The following is a 27,870-nucleotide window of genomic DNA, read 5'->3' on the forward strand; positions in this document are numbered from 1 at the left end:
ATTCAAATCCAGACTCAAAACACTTCTGTTTAAAACACACTGTTCGTCCAACTGTTTGTACTGTACTGTATTTTATTTTTTATTTTTCTAAACTGTTTTAATTATTCTTATTTCTTTTTATTATTTTAATTTCTTCTATGTAAAGCACTTTGAATTGCCATTGTATGAAATGTGCTATAAATAAACTTGCCTTGCCTTGCCTTGCCTTCACTGTAAAAAATTTCTAACCCTCCCAAATCAAAAATTTCAAGTGACCGATAACATCTAAATTTTTCAATTGGCCCAAGTGAAATTCTGTAAATTTCAATTGGCCCAAGTGAAAATCTGTAAATTTAATTTTATAATTTACAGAATTTCACTTGGGCCAATTGAAAAATGTAGATGTTATCGGTCACTTGAAATTTTTGATTTGGGAGGGTTAGAATTTTTTTACAGTGTTGCCTAATGCCAGCTAAGTGAGAATGTGTATGAAAAAAAAAAAAAAAAAAAACCTTTTCCAAAAAGATTGCAAAAAGCCTGTAATACCAAAGAGAAAAGTGCTAATAATCAAGTATTTTTACTATCACGCAAATACGGGGGAAAGAAATATGCTAGCTATTAAACTTTATTTTTGCTCAGGGTTTCTGATTACAAATGTGATGACAGTGTCTGTGTCCAGACAAAGAAACACTGACAACATATAATGGGGATAAAAAAGAAGGCTGTCTATGAAGTAAATGTATCTCATTAGTGGAATATTAAACTAAATAAAGTAAAGCCTATATAGCTGTGGTGCGCGAGCTGATAAGAGAAACACACGCAGTGGGGCGAGCACATCCCTTTTCACAGATGAAAGTTTGTTCTTCCGTCAGATCACTCGGATGTCAATGGCAAAGAAAGTAAACCGAGCCGTTATTATTATTATTATTGCCTTTATTGTCATAACAACTAAATTTCAATTGCAAATAAATAAATAAATAAATAAATAAAACACATAGTCATTAAAGTGCAGTGCAATCCAAATAGTCATGAGTTCAGGTGCTTTATAGCATTTGGATAAAAACTATTCAAAAGTCTAGAAGTGCGACCCTTGAAAGATCTGTAACGCCTTCCAGATGGCAACAGAGTGAAGAGGAAGTGACCTGGGTGGGAACAGTCCTGAATTATGTTTTTTGCCCGCTGCAGGAATCTGGTGTGATATATGTCAGTGAGTGAGGGGAGCTGTATGTGAATTATGTTTTGTGCTGATTTCCTAACTCTGTCCAGCGCCTTTTAGTCAGCAGTGGTGCAGCTACTAAACCACACCAGAATGCCGTGTGAGATGATACTTTGGATAGAACTGTTGTAAAAGGATAAAAGCAACTTCTGGGAGAGGTTAATTTTGTTAAGTGACCTGAGAAAGTACAGCCGCTGCTGAGCCTTCTTCACAAGGGCTGTAGTGTTGTTTGCCCAGGTGATGTCCTGTGAGATGTATGTCCCCAGGAATTTGAAGTCCTTAACCCTCTCCACAGTGTCTCCCTTGATGTAGACCGGGGCAAGGTCAGTCCTCTTCCTACAGAAGTCTATCACCACCTCTTTAGTCTTAGAGGTGTTGAGAGACAGGTTGTTGGTGGAGCACCAGATGGAGAGTTTTTGGATTTCATCCCTGTAGGCAGACTCATCCTTATTATGGATAAGTCCAACTACAGTGGTGTCATCCGCAAACTTAATAAAAGTATTGCTTTCATGAGCTGGGGTACAGTCGTGAGTGTATAAGATGTAGAGCATATCTGTTTGCCTCGATGATCATCGCCAGCTCATCCATCTTGTTGCATAGCGATCTGGCGTTGGACACAAGAAGGCTGGGTAGCGCGGGCCTGTGTGGTGCCCTCTTTAGCCGGACCCTGATCCCTGCTCTGCAGCCATGTAGCTTATTATTAACGTTAACTGACTTTCTAACGTTAACACTATAACGAGAGAGTCCAGGAACGAGTGGTTCCGACATTATTACAGGACGTTTGCAGGTCAAGAAGTCCCATGAACGCAAACATCCAAAGCGCGCACCCCGAAAACCAACGTCAGACAGCGCTCGAATACTGAATTGAATTGTCTTTCACATCATGAGCTTGTACGGACGAATTCACACAACAATTATGTAAAAACGCCCATCTTGGTGAGTATCCTAGCAAACAAAGTCGGTTATATCTCAAGTGAACGTATTATTCACATAGGGTCCGTGCATTCGGTCTTAAAGGGGCAGCATTTTAATAAACTTGCTGCTGTGTTTTAATGTTAAAGGGGTGGTTCAGGATTTTCAACATCGGACCTCATTTTCAAGTGAGCCTGGTTGTCATTCATCAGTGGAGACAGTTTTAAAAAAAAATTCATCCAGTCCTTATTTTTGGATAGTTCGCCGGTGCTAGGCTAGCGCGAGTCAACGGTAGATGCGTTAGCCTGCCATTAAAAACAGTTTTACCCACTCCACAGTACACCAAAAGCAAATCAATTATAACGCCAGACTACCGATGTAAATGTCTGTTGAGAGAATAATGTTAGAAATCAAACTACCCTTTCATCACATTGCATTAGTTATAATTTGTTCCCTGTATTTATTAGCACAGTCTACAGCAGCGGCGGAGTGATATTAAGTTACCTAGGCAACCAAGACTACTACTAGCTAGCTAGACGTCCCGACTGTAGTGCGCTTCTGTTCTGTGTTTACTTTTCGGCGCAGTACTACTAACCGGAGCAAAGTAAAATTCCGCCACTGCTGAGAAACTAGTTCCTGTAAATGTAATGCGATCATTGAGATGCAAGTGTAGTTTGAATTCTAACATTATTCTCTCAACAGACATTTACATCGATAGTCTGGCGTTATAATTGATTTGCTTTTGGTGTACTGTGGAGTGGGTAAAACTGTTTTTAATGGCAGGCTAACGCGTGCACCGTTGACTCGCGCTAGCCTAGCACCGGCGAACTATCCAAAAGTAAGGACTGGATGAATTTTTTTTGAAAACTGTCTCCACTGATGAATGACAAACAGGCTCACTTGAAAATGAGGTCTGATGTTGAAAATCCTGAACCACCCCTTTAATCAAACAAAGGACAAATAAATTACTCAATGCTCTTGACTAAATAGGCTACATTTTGTAGCTTTATAAAAAGATCCATACATATTTAATTTATACAGTAATGAATATGCAGTGTTTTTTCACATTTGATTTATTACTGTAGTTTTTGTTGTAGTATCAAAATTGGAATAAACAATTGATATTTCACTGGAACCACTGACCCAATCCTCAGCACTGAGTATAATAATATAATAATATAATATACTTATATTATACTATATAAGTATAATAGAGCAATATAATGAACAGTGAAAGTAACAGAAGCTCATACAATGCATTTTAGCAGTAAGCATGAAAATAAGTGAAGGAAATCTATATTTGATGAAAACATTTTATAAAACAGGTATTGATTACAGTATCGGACTCGGTCTGGAAAAAGTAGTATTGGTGCTTAATAAATAATGAACCTTTTAATTTTTTTTAATTTTTTTTTTTTACAATTTATTGGACACATTTCTCAATACATAGGTCTTTTTTTTTTTTTTTCAAATCTCTTCACACAGTTCTCCGAACAAATTTTCTACTTGGCGCAGTAGTTCATTTCACATTCAAAATTCACTAAACATGGGTTTCTTGCTTATTATGTATTATGATCATGATTTATAGGAGAATGACTAATAAAAATAAGTTTTTTTTTTTTTTTTTTTTTTTTTTTACAATCGATTGGACTTATAGGTCTGCAGGGAGGCCAACCAGTTGGAGTGGAAAAGGGAAACGACGTGCTGTACAAAATGTTGAACAAAACAAAATCCATATTTACAGTGCAGGAGGAAACAAAAACAAATAAAAACTGTGCCAAAAAAGTAAACAAAACAGCAACAATATGCTAATTTTGGCTAAACCAAATGGCCCAAGTTGGCAACACTGCTTAGTATAGGTTTCTCTGAGTCCACAATCAGATGGAATTCGCCTGTTCTGCCCGGTGTCTCCATAAAGAGTTTGGCCGGGAGGCACTGTAGAAGTTCCTGCCTTTGTCCATCTTCCAGGTGCTCGAGGCTCAGCTGACTGTTGCCCTGACAACCAGTTCCTCCATTTCCTCCACACACACCTCTTACCTTGTACGTCGCTTATTTTCTGTAGACAAAGGCCCAGTCCCAAATGGCACCTTAAACACTCACGGTCTACCTCTGAGTCCGCACTTTCATGACGTAACGCTATTGGACTGTCGGGAAGAAGTCTGCTTTAAAGCTTGCATCAGTGCGGGCTCGGCAAAGGGGGCGCTTACGAGCACCCTTCTGATACCTAAAATTACAAACTGACACACGCAGCCATTGTAAGTTCACAAGACCAAAAGTTCATATGAAGTGTGCCATTTGGGACAGGGCCAAAGAACCTCGGGATGCACCTGTGACACATCTGACGAGCACGCATTCCGATGACGTCACCGACTGAGGCTGTCAAGTTCAATGTCAATTTTCATTGATGTGTTACACACATTATTCACAGCAGAGGCCTGCTTCATTAAAGACGCTAAGAAAAGCGGTGATTAAACTTCTCTTATTAAACATATCTTCTAACTATAAGCATTTATCTTTAGGATGTTGGCTAAGTTGCGGTGAACATAGATTATTACACTCATTTATTTTATTTAAATTTTTTTGTTGTTGACATTTTTAATAATAATAAAGATATTAATATTTATTAATAAAGATACAAAATATAGTTTTGGGTATAGGATCTCTGCTACTTATTAAAGATTAGTTATACTTATTTTGAATACTGTGAATTACCGCTTTTAAATCAATAACACAATTTTGGAGAAAGCCAGAATCCCCAGTTTTAAATTATTGTTTAGATTTAGTTTTTAAAATATACTATGGAGAGGATTGCATGAAATTAAGAGCAAAAGTATTCATTATATGTATTATTACATTATATTAATTAATTTTTATATAACCCTCTCCCCTTTTAATTATAATTTATTATTTTATTTATTTACTCATTTAATATTATTATTATTCAATATTTAAATAATATTACTTGACTTATTATGGGTTATGTGTCATTTGATAAAAATATGTGAATGTCTAATTTTGTATTAATATATATACATATATATATATATATATATATATATATATATATATATATATAAATTCATATAAAATATAATTGAACATGTTTGTAGGTCTATATTGTATCATTTATCATTGTAGCCTTATTTAAGTCGATGTTCTGTATACTGTATATTTATTTTTGGACTGATAGTTGTTAATAAAGTCAAATAATGGTATGCGAGAGAGTCAGTGGTAATATCATTGTGTTCCATGGGTCAGTGTTAGAGGAACGGTGTAACAACTCAGGCTTAGCCTAAAAGTTAGCCTGCCCTGGACCAGGTTAGTTTCCCAGCATAAGTTGCCAGAGTAACTGAGTTTGAACTATTTTAAGTTTGCTTTATGAAACAGAATCCACCAACAATAAGTCTGACTAACCAAAATAAGCCTGGCTTTAATTCTAATCTTGTTTCATGGAACAGCCCTCTGGTCACACAAAGTTGTTTGTGTAAAAATCCCCAAATCCCAAACCATTCATTCAGTTCTAGAAACAAAGACACATTTCTCAAGACATTTAAACATTTCACTTGTTTTCACACACATTCCTCTTTTCTCAATGTTTTCTGCAAAACTCTACTCAAAATGCTTTTCATTTTGTCAGCATCCTGCCTCCTGTTGTTTGTCTTCGGACCTCTAGAGGTCCGCTGTGTTCCCCACTGCCTTAGTTCTTCCTTGTCTGTCCTTGTTAGCTTATCCAGGTCACATGTGCCTTGTTTTTGCATAAATAAATGTAATATGCAAAATGACAATGCAATATGTAAAATGTCACAGCAGAGCATTAAAGCTGAAAAGTCGACTAGTCTGTGCAACCCCTATACTATACTGTACTCATGTTGTGGTGTTCGTCGTGTTGCAAGGTTGTTTTGTAATGGACTAGTATTTTTTGCAGAAGCTTTAGAATAATATACAGATAAGTTTAATATTTGATGTCTACATATTTTATTTTATTTTTATCTGGTGAGTAGCCGTGCAATCAGTGGGATAATGTACAGTCAGACATTTATTATATAAAAAAATAGTGCTTAAGAGCTGGGACACTTGACTACAAATTAATACGGATATCATTGTAAAATGTACAAAAATACTTGGTTAATATATGTGACATTACAAAGTGCATTTGACAGTGTGGGGGAAATAATTACGACTAGTGCTCTCTTCTATTCATAACCTTTTACATATTAACCACGGGTTCAGAGATTGGTTGGTTAATATTCTGATGAAACTGCTGACAATCTTTTTGTCTGTCACAGTCAATATACACTAAAATCTTGGTGTATATTTTAAAATAATAAATGCAATCATGAATTTTAACTTTACAGAAGGACCACTTGGTGGTGCAATTGATCATTGAATTCTTAAAGCAGATATTTAGCAGTCATCCATTATTTTGAGCGGAGAAAAAAGGGTAAAAATTGTGACGTTATTTGGAATAGGAAAATTAACAGGAACAAGACAAATAATCGCATTCTATTTTCTCCATTTTATTTTACAAACATCACAGCGCTGTAAAAAAAAAATGTTATTGTTATTTCCTTTTGGTAACAACATTTCACCACATGATATTTTTGAGTAGTTAAGGCTTGATTTCATTCATGGAATTTGAATAAATAATGTAAAATCCCCTAAATTATTTAGTCTATATATAACTATATATATAACTATATATATATATATATATATATATATATATATATATATATATATATATATATATTAGCAGTTATTCACAACCTAACCATAAGCCCTACTCTTCTGCACAATCTTCTGATCAAAACTTCAACATAATAGACAAACAAACTCTTTTAAACAACTGAACATTAAACATTAACAGATGTTTCCCTTTGCTCAAAAACACATAAAATAACACTTCATTTCAACATGTACTCTCCATTTCCAGCCATGTGCAAAGCATCCTGGGGACTAACAATGGTGTCTCTAAAACCGCATAATTGATCAAATTCCCTTAAAATAAATAGCATTTTTTCCTTAATTTTATCAGCTTAATCGGTTCCTCAATTTAAGCATCAAAACTGTGTATGTTTCCTTAAAAAATTAGGAAAATGTATCTTTTAGTGAAATGTATCTCTATATTTTTTACACAACACTGAACCACAGTTTTCTTAAAAAAATATACACAATATTTTTAATTATCACTTTAAAGTTTTTTTATGAAAATTACAACCCATGATTAATTGTTTTACACTAGTGTTGACTGCATTCAGTGAGCTAACCATTCAACTATGCAAGATATTTTAACAAATAAACAATATTCCCTACAAAAATAAAAATAGGTTTATCAGTTACTACAAACCAAGCTTTTTTATCTTGTGAATTTTGTCGATTTAATTTTGACGTTTATGTTATGCTTATTGCTATAAAATAATCTATTCAATTCAGGGTTTTTAGTATTTACACAAAAATCGCAAAATCACAAACCTCAGAACTTAACTTATAAACTTCTTATAATATTTAGTTTGACATTTATCTTCACAGTCAGCATTTCACAGTCACAAGAACTCTTTTTTCAATATTTATTGGGGAAAACAAAATACATTTGTATTAATTTTTCATGTCCTATTTTTAACATAATTAATTGTTTGCCAAGAATAGCGACAACCATTTGCAAACAAAGTTACAGACCTTTGAGTTTAACAATTCAGTGTTTACATAAAAAGTTAGATCCAGTAATGACATCCAGCCAGTGTTGCCAGATAGAGCTGATAGTTTCCAGCCCAAAACCTGTCCAAAACCCGCCCAAACGCACACAAAACCGCCCAAAATATTTGATCAATATTTAGTTATTTTAACTGCCACGATTACTGTACCATAGCTACAAACGACAAACACCAGCAGCAACAGTCAACCACAATAACAAAATGACAACACAACCTGCAATATATATGTGGGTGGGTATCATAGTTTTTATGTTAAAGCCTGCCCCCTTGTGGTGACAATAATAATGGTTTGGAACGAACTCAGTTCTAGTTCAGACGCAAGTTAAACAGCTGCACGGATCGAGTCGTGTGATTTGTCTGTCAGCATCGTGCTATTTGATACACAACACAACCTAATGACAAAACCAGTTCACATCTATGCTCTTCGACCACACACACAATGCACTTTCACGGGGTAGATTTAAAATGTTTTGCGATAATTTAAATACCCAGTTTATTTTGTTATATTTAATAAATTATATATGTATTTAAATTATATTATATATTTTAATTATTATTATTAGTACTACTACATTTTACTTCTGATAAACGGGTGAATGTGTGTGTGTGAAAGAGAGAGCGAGATATCTTACCTTTAAATGCAGAACAGTAACAGGCTGTCGGTTGTAACTTGACAGGATGCTGAAGAACACAGCTGAACATCTGAATGCAACGTTTTAGAACTATTTACAGTCTGGCTGAGCTGTCTAGTACATGGATGCGTCAAACTTCCCCAACAACTGTTGGGGAGGACGGAATGTAGCCGATGTCCATCCATTCCGTGCCAGCCATGAGCGCACATCCATTAAACCAGAAAGGAGCGGCAATCCCATTCTAGTGTCATCTTTGAGCAGCGTGACTTGCGAAAATGCTCATTCATCCGGAGCGTTGGATATGGGGAGAGTGAGGATTTTAATTGCACCTAGTGCTAAATCATGAAATCAGTGGTTTCCTGCAGCATCTTGAAAAGAGTCTACCTCTAACCAAAACGCATCAATGGTTAAATTAGGTGAGAACCCTGCTGAGACAACATTTCTCCACTGAGTCTCAAGTAAATCTAGTGAGCCTGAAAAGAATTCCTTAGGCAGCTCTCGGAAGGATGATTTGTTTAACACAACAGAAGCGGGACACAAGAGTTCCAGCTTCCACAGCAACTCCAAGGATGCAGGCAAACGCAATTGATACTGGGCCAGGAGTTCTTTTAAGAGGTCTACACAGCGTGTTAAGACCACCTGCTTTTTCTCAGGTGACAGAGTGCTCGCCTCCAACTTCTGACTGAATGTGGTCCCCAGGTCAGCATCTTTAGGTGAGAGGTATATACTGGAAGATCTTAGGTCTAAGTCCATGAGTTGTTGTTCGTTATTCATACGTAAAACGCTCGGCTTGATTATACGTCTCAGTGTTGACATGTACAGCCGGTTGAGGTCCCGGAAAACTAAAAGGCTATCAGCGGTCTCTAACTGAAAACACTTGTTGACAGGACGGAGAAAATGCAGGTAAATGCTGTTAGTCTTGCCTTTGTACATTTCACTCAGAAGCCGTGCTGCATAGCAGTGTTCAGAGCTTGCTGCTACACTGAAATGTAAAGTAAGTGCATCTTCTTGATCAAGGATTCTGTCAATGCAATCTGCTGTCACTAACCAGCGGGTGGAACTTGGAGAAAGCATTTTCAAAGGACATCCTCCACTGTTAACCATCTCATAAAGAGTTCGGTAGTCATTCTGACGCTTAGATGAATGTGCAAACCAGTTGTAAGTCTCCCTGATCATGTAGTCAATATTGCTAGGGAGCTGCTGCATTGCCTTGTGAGCTACAATGTCCAGGGAATGGCATACACATTTGATTAGTTGTAAGTTAGGCTGTTTCTGTTTGAGCAGCGTATACACGGAATGATGTCTCCCCACCATTACGCTTGCTCCATCTGTTGCTATGCCAACCATGTTCGCTACATCCAGTGCGTTAGCTTGCAGAAAGCTGATGATAGCATCCACAATCCCATTAGCATCAGCGTCCAAAAGTTCGACAAGTCCCAGGTAAGTGCTCACAAACCGATTGAGTGTCTTAGAACGATATTTTACACATATGCAAAGTAACTTGTTTACGGTAATGTCGGTTGTTTCGTCCAAGTAAAGAGAGTAAGGCGAGTCACCAATGTCCTGTCGAAGTTGTTCTCTAAAATATGGCGCAAGAACTGACTTAATGACAGCCGTACATTTGGTCCTGTGCATCTGGAATGCTCCGATCTCATCCTTCAGTATGTCCGATAAGCAGGGGCGGTTCTAGAGGCGGGGCCACTGGGGCCCCCATAAATCTGATTGGCCCCCGTAGGGGTGGGGGAAAAAATCGATTCTTAGATGCATCGCGATGCGGACGTGGACGATTCTGAATCGATTCACAAATGTCAAAAATCGCTGTTCTAAAAAAAAAATATATATATTTTCCTAATAACGTAATATGGACGGAACGCAAAAGGCGGAACTCTAAAGGCGGACGTGCACGTGCAGTGCGCGGACAGTCTGTGGCGTGCACAACAGAGATGCGCACATAACAGAGACGCATGATGGCTGAGTGCCAAATTCGAACGGCACCCTCTTCGTTAAAAGCTAACGTATGGAAAATTGGCAATTTCATTGTTATCTATTTAGTATTTTTTGTATGAGAGCTTCTTTCTGTATTGTTTAGTTTTCACATCAATATGCTGTAAACCGATCTGTTATACGTACGTTATACTGCCCTCCACAGTCACAGTATCAGTGCAATGCCAGTCACAAAAAGTTACATTTTGACTGATCTCTGCAGATGTTCATTCACTTTTTTTGTATAAGCTGGTTTTGATTGTGGTATACAACTCTTTATTATTTAGTTGTGTATAAGAGCGGCTTTGTATGTTACTAATTATTCCAAATATGCGTAAGTCCACAAGCATTATGTTTGTATGAGAGCTGCTGGTACATAATCCTATATTTTTGAACGAAAACTGTTTGTGATTTTGCTACAGCAAATTTTTTTTTTTTTTTTTTTTTGTCTGAAGGATTATATTGCTCATTGGAAATAACAAGAGGATGTTGGTTAGATTAGAAGTCTAGCAGTATTAAAGGTACAATATGCAATAATGTTTTGCCGCTAGAAGGCGCTACATTCCAAACAACAACAACGGCATAGTTTGATGACGATGTGAAGGAGCGTGGAATGATGGGAACTGTCGTTTTAAACTCCACCGTGGAAGTAAATCAGTCAGACGGGAATCGAAAAATCATGTTCATGGATGAGGCTAAGTTCTATTTTTATGATGACATGCTTTTTGTGGCGAGGGGGGCGTGGTTCAGCGCGGTCTGTAATGGGAGATAGAAGAGACGAGCGGGACGCAAGTAGGTCAAGTGCAAATGACGAACACCTGTGTCTTATTGCTGTGATCTGCGTGGAGAGACTACTTATAAGCCGCGCTGGAACGAGAGAGAGACTGAAGAGAAAATTGGACGCAGAGAAAGAAAACCGGTGGATCCGAGCTCTCATTTTTGAACTGTTTTGTGCCGTCGCGGTTGCCACGGTGAATGCGCGTTGTGCACGACTTTTGTTTGTTTTGCTTTATTTTAATAAAGTACGAGTCCTGACTCTTGAACCTCATCACACTTTTATTTCATTAAAATGAATTAACCACAAGAAAAGTAAGGTTGGTTACTAAATTGGTTATCATAGATGTTACTGTATGTCGAATTCATTGTTGTGATAACGCGGCGCAGTTTTACGTGTCCTAAACTATTGTTGTAAAAGTACATTCGAACATACCCACATCATTTGCCAAAATACTGATTAATCTTTATGTATAACACATGCTATATTTATTTACATGGCCATAAACACCAGACGTGATAAACAATGTCAATAAACTAAACACAAATCTAAAGCAATAATACTTCCCTTACATAAACATAACTGTACTGTCCTCCAATTGGTGTTCTTAACCAAAATTAGACAGCCAGCCAAACTCCCGTCATGAAAAACATGAGAGTCAGAATATAGCTTCTTAGCTCCGTTTAATAGAGACTCTTGTTGAGCATGAACACATGAACAAAGGAGTGAAACTGAAAACAAGCACAAAAAATACACTAAGGTGAAATTGTCACTCGTACAGATACTAATAAAGCTTAATTACAATGAAATGTCTCAGTAAACAATCAGTTCACGAATTGAAATCAAAGATTTATACCCATATATAGATTTAAAAAAACATGAAATCAGCACAAATCTATTATTAGAAATAATGTTAAACAGAAAATATATAAACAACTTACAGGCAGTTCTTGCAAAGGAGAAATCGAAACATAACAGGATTATTGCAGCTGGAACAATCTTCACCATGTGCTTTTTTAAACTAACTTCCTGATTCAGCCTGCAATACCATACTTGACCGCTAGAGGTCCTAATATTCTAACAAGGACAATACCCAAAGGGCAGAACACTCCCCGCTTGGTGTTTATGACACCACAGCCCATATTGCTACAATTTAGCACAAACTTTTAATCCGTTGACGGTAAAAGTAGGATGACTTCTGTAACAGGCCTTGTGAAGGTCTTTGGAGTACCTTGAGCAGTGGTCCTTAAACTAACTGTTCGTACCTTTCCATCTTGGCTATGAATAGCAGAAGTGACCACTGCCATAGGCCATGTATTGCGAGCAGCTTGGTTATCCTTCAGGAAGACAACATCACCTTCTTGCAAGTTGTGATGCGTCTCATTCCATTTCCTGCGACTCTGTAGAGTTGGTAGGTACTCCCTTTTCCATCGGAGCCAGAACTCATTGGCAAGGGCCTGTACTTGTCTCCACTGCTTGAGAAGAAGATCCCTGTCACCAAATTCCCCTGGAGGAGGTGAAACTGCTCCCTTTTGAGTAAGCAGCATTGCTGGAGTCAAGATGGATGGAGACTGAGGGTCACTTGATACAGGAATGAGAGGTCTGGCGTTGATGATGGCTGAAACTTCGGCCATAAGTGTGCACAAGACTTCATGGGAGAAAGCAGTATGTTTCCTTAGTAGGATACAATCGAGAATTCTGCGGGCCACCCCAATCATTCGTTCCCAAGAACCTCCTCTGTGTGAAGAATGAGGAGGGTTGAATTCCCAGGAACAGCCCTGCTCACTCAAATATCTGAAAACCTTTTCCTCTTGTTGCAACTTGTTCAGTCCAAGCTCTTTACTTGCTCCCACAAAGTTTGTGCCGCAATCAGACCTTAGCTGCTTTGCGGGTCCTCGAATGGCGAAGAATCGCCTCAGAGCATTGATGCAGCTGGAAGCATCCATTGATTCGATTACCTCAATATGCACCGCTCTTATGCTCATGCAAGTAAACAATATAGCCCAGCGCTTGCTCTCCGCATGTCCACCTCTAGTGCGTCTCGCTCTGACCATCCAAGTGTCCAAAAACATCCAATCCCACATAGGTAAATGGGGGATTTATGTTTAAGCGCTCAGGAGGTAAGTCTGCCATTATTTGTTCCTCCATTTTCCCACGGAGCTTACGGCAAGTAACGCAGTGGTGTAGGACTGAGCTAATCAGCCTTTTCCCTCCAATAATCCAGAAACCAGCCCTTCTCAAGGCTCCCTCTGTAAAATGACGCCCTTAATGTTCTACTTTCTCATGGTAGTGACGCACTAACAGAATGGAGATGTGGTTGTGCTTGGTTAGAACCAAGGGGTTCTTTTCATTGGAGCTTAATGGAGAATTTTTCAACCTTCCTCCAATTCTGATCAACCCTTCGTGGAGAACGGGATCAAGTTTTAAGAGAGGGCTGTTCTTTGGTAGGGCTTTTTTTCAGAAAGGGCTGCATATTCCATAGGAAAGCTCTCATGTTGAGTTGCTCTCAAAATAGTGTCCCAGGCTAGCGAATACTCTTGTGCGTTTCCAAGTTTATTGCACCAATGCCACCCTACATGTTCTCCACAACCACTCTTGGATTTGATCGTGTGAACAATGTGGATCAAAAGGGCAATAGCTCTTACAAGGGTTATCCAGGTAGAGAATCTCTTGAATCTTTCTGTCCCTAAGCCATTCAGTCTAATTTGTGTGCGATAGCTAAGGACATCATGTCTTATCTCAACATCATGTTCTGGACAGACAAGTTTGTAGGATTCAGGCTCTTCCTGCAAGCATGTATGTGGTTTGGAGAGGAATGGTGGTCCACTGAGCCATGTCAAATTATTGACTTGAGATGCAGCAACTCCTCTAGAAGCATGGTCAGCTGGGTTGAGCTCAGTCGGCACATAAACCCATTGCTCTGGCCTTGAAGATTGGCGAATTCGTTGAACTCTGTTATGCACATACACATAAAAAACGCTTTGTCTCATTGTGTATGTACCCTAAGACTACTTTGCTATCACAGTAGAATCTTACAGCATGCAATCTGAGATCCATCTCATGGCATATCAGGTCGGCAATTTCAACTGCCAATACTGCAGCACAGAGTTCGAGACGCGGAACAGTAGGTTTGTGTTGCGGTGCTAGTTTGGCTTTACCTAAGACAAATCCGACATTACTGCTACCATCATGGTCAATGACCCTGAGGTAAGCCACTGCGCCGATTGCTTTAGTGGAGGCGTCAGAAAAAACGCACAGTTCTACAAGTTTTGCCTCAGAAAGGGAAATTGAGGAATAGATTCGAGGAATATGCAGTTGCTTCAGGTCCTGGAGGGAGTCTTGCCATGTTCCCCATTCTCCTCTCTTTTCTTCAGAAAGTAAAGCATCCCATTCTGAGGTGTAGTTTGAGAGTTCCCGTAGTAGAGCTCTGCCTTGTATGGTGACGGGAGAGACTATGCCGAGTGGATCAAAGATACTGTTCACAGTGGACAGCACACCACGTTTTGTGAATGATTTGCTGACAGATGACACATCATAGGTGAAGGTGTCGCTTGCTATCTCCCAACACAACCCAAGAGTCCGCTGTATAGGAGGAACTTCAACACTAAGGTCTAAGTCCTTTATAGTCTTAGCGTGTTCCTCTTGAGGAAAGGCTTGCATTACAACTGGGCTATTTGAAGCAATCTTGTGTAAACGAAGGTTGGATTCGGCTAAAGATGCTCGTGTTCTTCGAAGGAGACTCACTGCCTGATTGTCAGTAGGAAGGGACACAAGCCCATCATCCACGTAGAAGTGTCTTTCCACGTACTGTCGAGTATCTGAGCCATGTACCTTCTTCACCCTCGCTAGCAGCTCGTCTTAGCCCGTAAATGGCAACGGCCGGGGAAGGGCTATTGCCAAAAACATGTACCTTCATGCGGTACTCTATGACATCCTTTGTTGGGTCGCTGTCTCTGAACCAGAGGAACCTAAGAAAGTTACGATGGTCCTCTCTGACCTTGAAACAATGGAACATTTGTTGGATGTCAGCTGTGATGGCTACGGGTTCCTTACGGAATCGAAGAAGGACTCCTAACAATTTATTGTTCAGATCGGGGCCTGTTAACAAGACGTTGTTGAGGGAGATGCCCTGATGTTGGGCGCTGGAGTCGAAAACCACCCTGATCTGATCTGGCTTTTTTGGGTGGTAAACCGCAAAGATCGGCAGGAACCAACACTCCTCTCCCTCCTTCAGTGGTGGTGCGGGTTCAGCGTGGTCATTCTCCAGGATTTTCTTCATGAAAGAGACAAACTGTTTTTCCATCTCTGGTTTCTTAGTAAGAGTACGCTGCAGAGAATGAAATCTATTAAGAGCTTGTACACGATTGTTGGGAAGTATTTGTCTTGGCTCTCTGAACGGCAATGGGGCGACCCAACTGTTTCCTTCATCCTTGTAAACCTCTGAATTCATGATCTTTAAGAACGCTGTGTCCTCAATGGACGGGGCTAGTTTATTATCGTTCTCGGTTCTTTGGAACACATCACAACCAAGGCTGTTTTCTTTGCGTGCTCCGAGGATAATACCCCTAGGCTCCCCGCTGTAAGGAACTTCCTCTTTTAGGTTCATGTAACTGGTGCAGGGCGAAAGGTAAGTGGTGCGACCATTCTCTAATATATTGGTCCTGAAGGTGCTCACACTAGGTATATGGGCGTTTCCCAAACATACCTCACCAACTACCACCCAACCCAAGTCTAACCTTTGGGCAAAGGGTGCATCATGTGGGCCATTTATTTGTTGTCTGACCTTGTGCACCCTAATGATGTCTCTTCCCAGTAAGAGAAGGATCTGAGCGTTGGGAACTCACTGCTCCGTAGCTCAATTGTGGGGTAGAATGCTCAGGCCCTTGACAAGGTGGGCCAGGGTGCATGACTGTGACATGGCGATTACTCTCGCATTCACTACACTTGACAGTTAACTTGCAGTCTTTGGCTAAATGAGTAGTGGACATGCAACACTTGTAGCATATTCCATTCTCACGGAGGAAGGATTTTCTCTCCTCAATAGGTTTGGCCCTGAAAGTGCGACACTTTTTCAAAGGGTCTGGTCTGTTATGTATTGGGCAGTACTTTCCAGGGTTCTCTACTTTCTTGTCACTGAGAACATCGGTTTTGTGAGATGACAATGGAATTCTTGCCGTCCTGAGAATTCTTTAGAATGGATATCGCTGGAATGAGTAAATGAGAAACTAGGGTCGTTCCTGATGCGTGCCTCATTGCAAATAAACTCAGCAAAGAATGAGAAAGGGGGGAAAAGCCCATTGTGTTCTGCTTTGAACCTGGATCCTTGGGCTACCCATTTTTCTTGAAGAGAGTGTGAGAGCTTTGCTACTATAGGTCTGATGCCTCGAACGGTATCCAAAAAGGCCAATCCAGGCAGGTATCCATCTTGCTTCGCTGATAAGATCTCCATGAGGGGATCTCCAAGTTCTCTAAGTCTCACAGAGTCGTTGTTGTAAATTTTAGCAAACATATCCACTTTCTTGAACAGCGCATCTTCAATTATCTCAGGTGAAGCATAACACTCGACCAGTCTATCCCAGGCTTTCCTGAGAGCAACCTGAGGATTGTTAACGTGCATGAGACGTATCCTGTTGACATAAAGGCTGATTCCTTGCTTAGCCACTTAGTTAAAAGGTCCAACTCTTCGCTAACTGAGATGTCAAGCTCCTTTATGGCATTTAGGAATGAGGACTGCCATGCTCTGAAACTTTCGGGTCTGTCGTCGAAGTGACAGAGCCCTGTAGTCACCAATTCACGACGTGCCAGAAACTTTACGAACTCTGTCATTGGGGGGTCTTTGACCGATTCAGCCTGGGAAGCATAGTGAAGAGGATTATAAGGTTGAGCTGTGGCATTCAGATTGGTACGAACACCCGACTGAGGATGTGGCCACTGTTCGTTATTAGTCTCTGCTATGTTAGGGCTTATTTTGAGAGGTGAAAAGTAGGAATCAGACATGGTAATGCATCTCTCTGACGATTTAAACTGGTTTTCTGGACGAGGAATAAGTGGCGAGGATTCAAGTGACTTGTCCCAAGTTACTAAGCTTTCCTCATGCTTAACAGGTACAAAGTCATGACAGCGTGAATGTTTTTGTAACTCAGCCTGCTGTGTAACATAATCGTTTGTACGCTGCATACTTTCTTCCTTTAATGATCTTCTAGCACTTTTGTCGTCCGTTACTTTTAACTGTTCCTCAGCTGCCTCTAATATTTCTGCCTGTGCTACAGCCGCTGCTGCCTCCCTCTGTAGTGTTAGAGCATTCAATTCAGCTGTGAGTCTGGCCTTCTCGAGGAGAGATTTTGCTTCCTTCTCTGCTTGTTCAATTTTTAACTTAGCTTCTTTTTCAGCAAAGGATGCACGGACACGTGCTGCTTCAGCCTTCGCACGGGCCCTTGCTGCTGCGCTTGCTGTTGAAACTGATGTGTGACTGCTGGCCGCGCTCTTCTGAGAAGCTCTGTCGCCATCCTTATATTCATCCATGGTGCTCGTTCATACTTTGCACACAATCAACGTCGTAATTTCTCCAACCAAAGTTGCCTTTTCACTGTACTGTCCTCCAATTGGTGTTCTTAACCAAAATTAGACAGCCAGCCAAACTCCCGTCATGAAAAACATGAGAGTCAGAATATAGCTTCTTAGCTCCGTTTAATAGAGACTCTTGTTGAGCATGAACACATGAACAAAGGAGTGAAACTGAAAACAAGCACAAAAAATACACTAAGGTGAAATTGTCACTCGTACAGATACTAATAAAGCTTAATTACAATGAAATGTCTCAGTAAACAATCAGTTCACGAATTGAAATCAAAGATTTATACCCATATATAGTTTTAAATAAACATGAAATCAGCACAAATCTATTATTAGAAATAATGTTAAACAGCAAATATATAAACAACTTACAGGCAGTTCTTGCAAAGGAGAAATCGAAACATAACAGGATTATTGCAGCTGGAACAATCTTCACCATGTGCTTTTTTAAACTAACTTCCTGATTCAGCCTGCAATACCATACTTGACCGCTAGAGGTCCTAATATTCTAACAAGGACAATACCCAAAGGGCAGAACAATAACAATTACTGAATGCTACATTTGGAAAATAAAAAATTAAGCATGGTTTGTCGACAGAACCAGCTGCAATCGGTAAAGAATAATTGTGTTCCATAACGACTGCAAGAAACTAGCTAACGTTTGTTGCTTGATAGACGCTACAACTACAACTTCCGCATTTGTCCAGGACTCCACGCAGTACGAGCGGAAACCGAGGGTAACGCGGATATGACGCAATTGACTGGCGACTCCCAGCTCCCCCCTGCTCTAACGCCCCGTTTCCTTGGTTAAAATCGCACTTTTCTCACAATTTAAAAATAGTTGGAAACATTTGGGATATTGTAAGTAATCATCTTAACAAAATATATAACACTGGCCTTGAGATTATGGGATATTTTAATGCAAAATTCTTACATATTGTACCTTTAAATGCTAGAGATTCAGAATATGCTGAAGTTTGTATTAATTTACTACAAGTATGCTGCTAGTACAGGCACACATTTATTTTCCTGTTGGTTCTTTGCAATGTTGGGACAAATGCTGGCAAATGTAACCTTACAGTTGACTTGCCAAATCACTTCCATTTGTTTTATTAATAAAATTAATATAGGAAGTATTGGAAGTAAGTTCGTTATGGGTCATCATAAATACTTTGCTTTAAAAGTACCAAGTAGTAAAAAAAAAAAAAAATCGTTAATAATCGATAATCGTTACCCTCTGAATCGTAATCGAATTGAATCATGAGGTGCCTAGAGATTCCCACCCATCAATCGTCGACGAGAAGAGCAACCGGAGAATTATTCACAACGATCACAGATGCAATTCCACCCCCAAACAATTAACAATAATTTACTGTTTATAAGCGACGGCATGATTATGAAACTTAAAAGGTGGAATTCAGAAAGAAGTGCATTGTGTCCTTTATGCACAGTATAAATAAATGAAAAAAAAATCATTAAGAACTTACTGGCTCATAATTTTTTATTAGAGCGTTTGAAAAAGGAATGACTGCCGAAATGTATTTGCACCGTACTGAATAAATTATTTTGTGTGCTTGAATGTACCCTGTATTTGGCCCCTGAATGTAGCATGTGGCCCCTTAATGGCCCCTGTTACGGAAAAATCCTAGAATCGCCACTGCCGATAAGTCGTCCACGGCATTAACTGATGTGTGGCAAGCAACGTATGTTGCTATCCGCAGTTCACGGCGCTTCTGGTCATCACAAATGGACGCCGAGTTACTTAAACTAGCTTTACTAACTGTGAAAGCCTTAATTGTGGGCAGGCACCGCATCTTGTGCTTCTTGGTTTCGGCATGGTCCTTCAAATCCTTAAAGTGAGCCCTTATGTCGGTGTTGCAGATTTTGCAGTGAGCTTTACTATCATCCGATTTAGACTGCGTTATCCATGGCTTTAGGTCCGAATCACTCTCCCACTCCTTTCGGTGCGTTTTTTTATATTTTGCCCACTTCGACATCTTTTTAATTTGTATTTCCCGCTGCCTGAGTGCTGACTGCTGCTATCACTCGATTGGCTCGTGAGTTGTGACTCGTGACGTTGGCGTCAAGCCATCAACTGTCAACATCACCAACACAGCCGAGTATGCAGTGGGTGTGTTTAGTTACATTACAATGACTGATTGGATGGAGTACATGCACACTTGGGTTGTGTTAAATAATTAGCCTATCATTTTTTTGAAAACCACCAAACTGATCCCAAACCCGCCCAAACCAATTTTTACCCGCACAATCAAATGCAAAACCGCCCAATCTGGCAACACTGCATCCAGCCTTTACATTTCCAACTCTTTTTAAAATTTATGTGAGATAAGGAGGATCATCTAGGTCATAAGAGACAAGAACAATTTAAGCACAGTCAGTCGAATACTTTAAGGCTCTAACTCTTCTTCAAAATTGTTGTGAATCTTCTTCGATCTCACTCATTATGCTTTATGGGACAGATTCATTCACCACATAATGTATTTCATGATTTGATTCACGAAGAACATGAAAAACATTAACAGAATTAAAGAGTTCAGAGTTTGCTTCATGTATGAAATATTGCTTGTGCACAGAGTGGTCCGGTGTAACAAAAACCTCTCTTTGACTTTGGTAAATGATTAACTTGTTGATCCCCAAGCAGACAAGAGTATCAGAGACAGACCAACAAAGATACTTGTGAATTGAGATCAAAATGAGAGTTCCTGTAAAACTCCTCGGCTTCGTCTTTTGGTTGTTTTCCTTAAATTTTGCCCAAAGTCAAGGCAAGTGATTTTTTGTTGTTGTTATTTATATGAATGTCTTTTTAATTTAGATTTTATTGACTTGAATATAAATGTTATATTATATGCACTTCCCAAACTGTAGATTTAGAAAGTGTTGCCTAGTTTTGCATGTGCTTCAGCATTTAATGTACAAAATGTCTTAGTGTAACATTTTTTTGTGCTTCTCAGAATGTCGTATAGCAGATATTAACTATAAAAACACAGAACCAGTTGCGAAAGAGTTATACAGTGATGGTGAAACAGTGAGGCTGAGCTGCACGACAGGTTTTACTGGAATGTATAGATTAAAATGTGAAAAAGGACAATGGAAAACATCCATTGAGCGACCATGTGCAAGTGAGAAAATGGTCAATTCCACATCACCAATGACCACATCATTTTTTGTTATTAAATCAATGTTACAATGCAGAGTAAAACGTTTGTCACAGCAAACCAGTAAAACCAGGGGTCACAGCAAATGGTGATTTTAGTCTTAACAGGGTTTGTTTTTGGAGCAACAGTGTTGTATACTTGCGAGAAAGGGTAAATGTGCTTTTTGCTTTTTATTCTCTTTATATGTACTGGATGAAATGTATGGAGCCCCTAAATGGACATGGTGGTGGAAAAAAATTCAGATGGGAGAAAATAAATATTTTTCAAATCGTTTGCGTTCCCTTGCAGAACTTCTGTGTTCTCTAACAAAGATGTTTGCGTTCTTTTGCTAAACCTGTTGTGAGCTCAGGCAGACGGTCCCTTCAGACTTTTCTCTCTGCCGCCTGCTCATAGAGACCAATTTATATTATAAACTCGTTTTGAGGAAAACTGGGTTGTAGCTTGTTGTTACTATGATTGGAAAGTGATTGGGAACAGAAGAGGGAGGTTATGGTGATTTTATTCACTTTGAGTGTGTATCTAATGACAAAAAGATAGACGGAAGTAGTGACATTCACTGCACAGAGACGGGCGAATGGAGTCACCCCATTCCAAAGTGCAAAAAGGGTTATTACACTGTTTATTTGTTTGTTTGTATCTTCGCCCAATGATCACAGATTTCTGAGCTTTATTCAAAACACATATTTAACTATTTCTCTTTCCCTTGCTTTTCACACAGAGATAACATGCACAGCACCAGATATACCAAATGGTGATGTTGTTGAGAAAATGCAAGAATACCAGAAAGATGCCATATTAAAATACAGATGTTCACCAGGGTTCAAGTCTAGAGAGGGAATCCCCAGATGTGCATATATTATGAATTCAAATTAGAATGATGGATATTTTTGTTTTACAGTAAACATGTGTGCAACACCAAACATCCCAAATGCAGAGATTGTGGGAGATCAGAGAACACACTACGACATCTATTCAAGAATACAATATAAATGTCGTCCTGGGTTTGAACCAGAGCAGCCTGTACAAATCACCTGTAATTCCCAGACTAAATGGACAGGCATACAACATTTTTGTATCATTAATGATTATTATAATTGATTTTATATATTATTACTATCACTTATTATTATTCTCATTATTATTATAGAAATGATCAGAATTTTGAAATAAAAACGCTACATTTTAAATATTTGTTTAAAAGTTTGAAAGTGTTGTGAATCTTCTTCAATCTCACTCATTTCCAATGCCTGACAGATTAATTCACCACAATATACTTTATGCTTATTAACTTGTTGATCCCCAAGCAGACAAGAGTATCAGAGACAGACCAACAAAGACACTTGTGAAACTCCTCGGCTTCGTCTTTTGGTTGTTTTTCTTTAATTGTGGCCAATAAGGCAAGTTCTTTTTGTTGTTGTTATTTATTTAAATGTCTTTTTCATTTATATTTAATTGATTTGAAAAAAATTGTTATATTAAATGCACTTCCCAAAACATTTAACTGTATCTCTAGAGAGTGTTTACTAGTTGTGCAAGTACTTAAACGGACAGTATGGAATTTTTCGCCACTAGGGGTTGCTAACCTATTTACAATAACAAAGGCGTAGTTTGATGACGCAACATTTGCTAAGAATTATGGATCTTGTCGTCAACGTCAAGCCGACCGATCTATTAATGTTTATGGATGACTGAATACATTGATGCTTTTATCATGACTGTGATATGAAGCAGTTCGGGATTGCTAAGAGACAGCTATCAGCTCCACACACGGCGCGAGTCCCGCGGATATTAAAGGAATATGGACATTTTATTCTACCGAACTACACGCAGAATTACTACTCACAGGTCAGTTTATTAGACAAATTAAACTTGTGAGGTAACGCAGCGCTGTTTCACTTGGTCTAACATTACACTATCACACTAAACTGCATTTCAATGTGTTTAAATTGATGTGTTAGACTGTCTGTATGAGACTAGCAGTAAGCTAGATCAACATTAGAATAACATACAGATCATATTCTAACATTTTATCATTGTTGAACTATATAACATTGATTAGTTTTATGTAAATGTGCTCACCTGTTTAATAAAGTACATGTAGGAGCGGTCGAAGTCTCGGACGTGGAGCTCTCAGCATCTCGAAAACACCGCGCTGATATTGATTCTCGTTTTAGTTCTCCTTTTTTATCCAAAGTCTGCTTGCCATGGTCCATAATGTTTGAACGAAACAACAACAGCGTGCAAATAGACATTGCGAACTACAAAGTTGTCCGCGTCAGTCGCTTTGGTTACTATCAGAGGGCTCTGGTTGCTATGGCAGCACGAGCGGAAACCAGGGACAACGCGGATATGATGCCATTGACGGTGACAAAACGGAAATAAAGAAACGGGACGTTTCTCGAATTAAATACAAATTTCTCCTGGTTTGAAAGTTGTTGGAAACAGTTGGGATAATGTAAGTACACAACTAAAAAAAATATATAACATAGATATAGTGATTTTTGCTATTTTTAAAGCAAAAAAGTTACATATTGTGCCTTTAAGCATTTAATATACAAAGTTGTGTCGTTGTGTGACTTTGGGCTTCTCAGAATGTCTTCGAGAAAACATTAAATATGGAAACTTAGAAGAACCAGTTTAAAAATCATCATACACTGATGGTGAAACAGTGATAGTGAACTGCATGACAGGTTATATCAGATTATATTGTACTTATGTAACTGGTCCTATTGGACCTGCTCCTTGCTGGATTCAAACCGGGGACTCCAGCATGGGAGGCAGACACGCTAACAAGGACTCTAAAGACCACAGCCTCTAGTGTCAATTGCTAGTGCATCTCTTGAGGTCAGGGGAGTGAGGTTTACACTCACAGCTCTTACTGTCCTATGACAATTACACTTGTAAAGAATGTAAAAACATTGTGTTTACAGTTTTGAAATAGGGGTGGGATAATAATGTTCCTGTCTGTGAGGGTACGCTTTCTTGGAAGTTTTCGTTTTTGTCTTTGAATTTCTCTCAGTCATACTGCCTTTATCTTGAATTTTTTCAATATCCAATCAAATCATTATACGTCTGCATAATGACGAATCAAAACATATGAGGATCATAATCTTTATGTTTTTTTATGTTCACAGCAAAGCAGAGATCGTGCCGTGATCTATCCGTGGAAAACGGTTTGATATACAGCCTCCCCTCCAATGAAGAAGAAATCCTTTACACCTGCAACACGGGTTATAAACCCTTCACTGGGAACTGGTGGGATTTAGTGACATGCAGTGAAGGCTCTTGGTCTGAAGAACCTCGGTGCATCCGTGAGTTTTATTATTGTCACTCTCAGGTGTTAGACTAATAATAGTGGACTGAAATGTGAAATGTTTTCTGTCTTTACAGGGGAGGAAGAATGTGGTGCTTTTCCCAGTGTTCACCATGGAAAACTAAAGCAAAGCCTTCATGATCGAGGATCTGCTGAAGTGGAATGTGATCCAGGGTTCATATCAAGTCAACGCTTCATAACATGTATCAGAGGTACATGGGAGAAACCAGTTTGTGAGGGTGAGCTTCTCAAACTCTTATTGCATGTTTGTGGGGAGCAGCGACAGCATATAGTGGACAATAGACACTATTTATTGACAATGTTAATCTCAGTCTTACTGGATTTCATGAATTACCATTAACATATTTTTTTTAGTGGGCGTCAGTTGTAACATTCCTCCAAAGGTGGAATATGCATTCATAACATCTAAACCTGAAGAATTGTATGCACATGGATCTAGTGTAACATATGTATGTCGAAGATCATTCTTAATGAATGGGAAGAGTACAGTTTTCTGCCGCAATGGAACTTGGGAAGAAACACCAACATGTGAAGGTAAGATTTTGATTGGTGGTGATAACTGTCTTTTAAAACGTCTTACAGATTAGTAAAAAAAAAAAAAAAAAAAAAAAAAAAAATTCTTGTATGTGAAAATAAAGAGAGACTGCTAGATATTTGACAATCAAGAGGAATAACATCAAGTCCACAGATAATTTGTGGTGGGGACAACAGTAATTACAAAATCAATTTGCTTTGAAGAATCAGTAAAATCATAATTTGAGTTTAGTCCATGTGCACTAGATTAATATGTTATTGTAATAAACATTATCAGTTTTTGCTGATATATGCTGGATGATTCATCCTGAGCTACACAGTTTTTTGTCCAATAAAATGCTCAAATAAAATGAGTGTTTTAGTGCCATTGTGCTATACTCCTTTCTTGTAAAAAAAAGTTCTAACCTGAGAAAAAGAATTGAGTGATTTAAAAATGGTCACAATAATCCTCAGTGAAATCACAAAACCAAATGATGATAGCAACTCTTTAAATAAAGTAGTAGGGACACTAAGTATAATGTACACACCTGAATGCATCTGAAGCTATTAATGAGGAGAATTTAAAATAATGTATCTGACTCCACAGTCTCTCGCCAGATATATTTTTTTCTTGTTTTGTTTTTTTGGCACATGAGAAAGATACGAGTATGAAAATACAGAAATTCTGAGATAAAAGTGCATTGAGCTATTCAATGAAATTCCAGAAGGACGATGAATCTGTGAAAATGGAAAATGGAGTGAAAAGTTCTGCACAAGAGAGTTACTTAAAATTTAATGAATCAAAAATCACATTTACTTACATAATGGTAAAAATTTACTAGATACATGACAAACATCAGCTGGGACTGATGGTGAATTAAGTGGGAAAATGTCATTTGTTTTATTAATTTATATGTATCACTAACAGACCTTAGTCAGAATATGCATTATATTGTATATTGTATTGTATTATATTATCTTGAATTTTTCATGAGGTTGTTAGGGATAGATGTATACTCCATTTTTAGCTCAGTTTTCTTTACTGTAACGCTGCTTGTTGAATATATGACAAAAATGTAATTGTTATGCTAAACCACTACTTTTGCAAAAGTAATTAGCATAGTTACTCTTGAACACTGGGCCACAAAGTATAAAAGCTTCTGTGTGGATAAATATGTGATCAAGTGTCTGCTTTCTCTAGAGGCAACGTGTCCTCTAAACACAACAGTGGAAGACTTAAAAATAGAGCGATTCCCTGATATTGAGGGTTCAGTCAAACATGGACACAAGTTAATATTTTCATGCAATGGACGAGGGCTGAAATTAAAAGGACAGAGAGAAATCACCTGTCAGCCAAGTGGAGAATGGAGCAGCCCTTTCCCTAAATGTGAAGGTAAGGACACAGAATGTAAAATCTTTGCATTGGACAAAGATAGATCAATAATAGATCTGCTGTTCACATGGAGGATGCTTGATTTATCAGATCTTTATGTTCTTTAGAGGTAATATGTGTCGCAAACCTGCCAGTAAAGATGAGATCAAACGGACGCCCGGGGCCTGAGGTTTCAATCAGACCTGGACACACAATAACTCTTTCATGTGTTGGGAAGGGATCGGAATTACAAGGACAGAGTGAAATCACCTGCTTGCCAACTGGAGAATGGGACGTCCCATTTCCTAAATGTGTAGGAGGTAACCCTTACGACCATAAATATATGGGAATATACTGCAAAATTGAATGCGATACATTACATAATACATTTCCATATATGGGAAAGTAGTCCTTATTTTTTTCAATATATGCATTGACCATGTATGGCTATATATTGATCCATATGACATATTTAGAAATTAAGGCAAAAAAAGGCATAAAGTTGTATCCTTTATTGTGTACATATATATCACATACATGTTCCCATATAAATGTGAATGTATGTACACGCATATATACACACATTCACGGAATGAGTTGCAGCAGATTTCTAGTTCCCAGCATGCTTTGCTTCTGACTGTTAAGAGTACATTTTACAATTAAGTGTTATTTCATGTGTTTTGGTCAATATTAATGTAGTGGGAGAACTGCTAATGTTTAATGTTCTGTTATTTTATAATTTAAAAGGTTTTCTTTTATGTGTTTCGGGGGTTATTGTGCTGAAGAGTAGAGCCTGTGGTTAGTTTGACAATAATTAGCAAAACGCCATTAAGACTATGGGCCCTATCATACACCCAGCGCAATGTAGTGCTAGGCAAAGGTTTCGACGGCCTGCGCCGCGTTGTTTAAATAGCGTATGCATGTGTGCCCATGGGCGTGCTGGTCTGAAGGAAATGGGAGATGAGACTCTGATTGGTTTAACACACGTAAAGCCTAAAACACACCCATTACTCATTAAGAGAATAGGGACAACCCTCTTAGACCATACACTGGGCGCGCCAACCATTTTTCCCGTCGTTAAACTAGCAAAAGTGGATTTGGACACACATTAAGTACCTTAGTACTAAGCGCTTTAGACCATACGTTAGATCGTTAAAATATAGGGCTCTATATGTTACTATATTTAAAAAGTAATGGCTGTGCAATGGCTGTGGAATGATATATTAGTAAATATATTGTCACATATTTTTCGATATATGAAAAGCGGCAATTCCTTATGTATTTTTCAATATATGGTGATATATTAGCACAATATATTATTCTGAACATTTTCAAATATGTCGTTAAATTGTTTAATATATTGATCATTTATATATAAGGAAATATATTTTCTTTGCATAAGGTAAGGTTCACAGGTTTAGTTGAGTTTTATTAGCAGTGTTTGCAAGCATCACTGTTGCTCATGTTAAAGTAAATGCTCAACTTTGATACGTAATTCATCGACACATCGTCATCACATCTTGATTTGGGAAGATGTCCTAGCAACCACCCAGAATAACCTAGCATCAGCATAGCTACGCACTAAGCACTGTGGCGATGAGCTTTACATGCATAACCTCAACTTCAGACACAAATTTAGATTTGGTTATAATATATTATAGAAATATCCACAGATCTCTTCCATACAGAAAGGC

At 38.5% G+C, this 27,870-nt stretch overlaps 2 protein-coding genes across 2 annotated transcripts in view; both read left to right on the top strand.

Moving 5' to 3' along the window:
- The window catches only part of LOC307170186 (verrucotoxin subunit beta-like), a 157,011-nt gene that overhangs the window by 75,633 nt on the left and 53,508 nt on the right, over nucleotides 1-27,870 (top strand). The window contains exon 9 of the mRNA XM_079891234.1: nucleotides 24,646-24,825. Within this exon, the coding sequence (XP_079747360.1) occupies nucleotides 24,646-24,825 (180 nt within the window). The remainder of the gene's footprint in view (nucleotides 1-24,645; nucleotides 24,826-27,870) is intronic.
- LOC307170184 (complement factor H-like) overlaps nucleotides 20,428-27,870 on the top strand; it is a 268,514-nt gene continuing 261,071 nt past the window's right edge. The window contains exon 1 of the mRNA XM_079891230.1: nucleotides 20,428-20,564. Within this exon, the coding sequence (XP_079747356.1) occupies nucleotides 20,495-20,564 (70 nt within the window). The 5' untranslated portion in view covers nucleotides 20,428-20,494. The remainder of the gene's footprint in view (nucleotides 20,565-27,870) is intronic.

The sequence above is a fragment of the Squalius cephalus genome (assembly GCF_949319135.1).
Source record: "Squalius cephalus genome assembly, chromosome: 13".
Lineage (NCBI taxonomy): Eukaryota > Metazoa > Chordata > Actinopteri > Cypriniformes > Leuciscidae > Squalius > Squalius cephalus.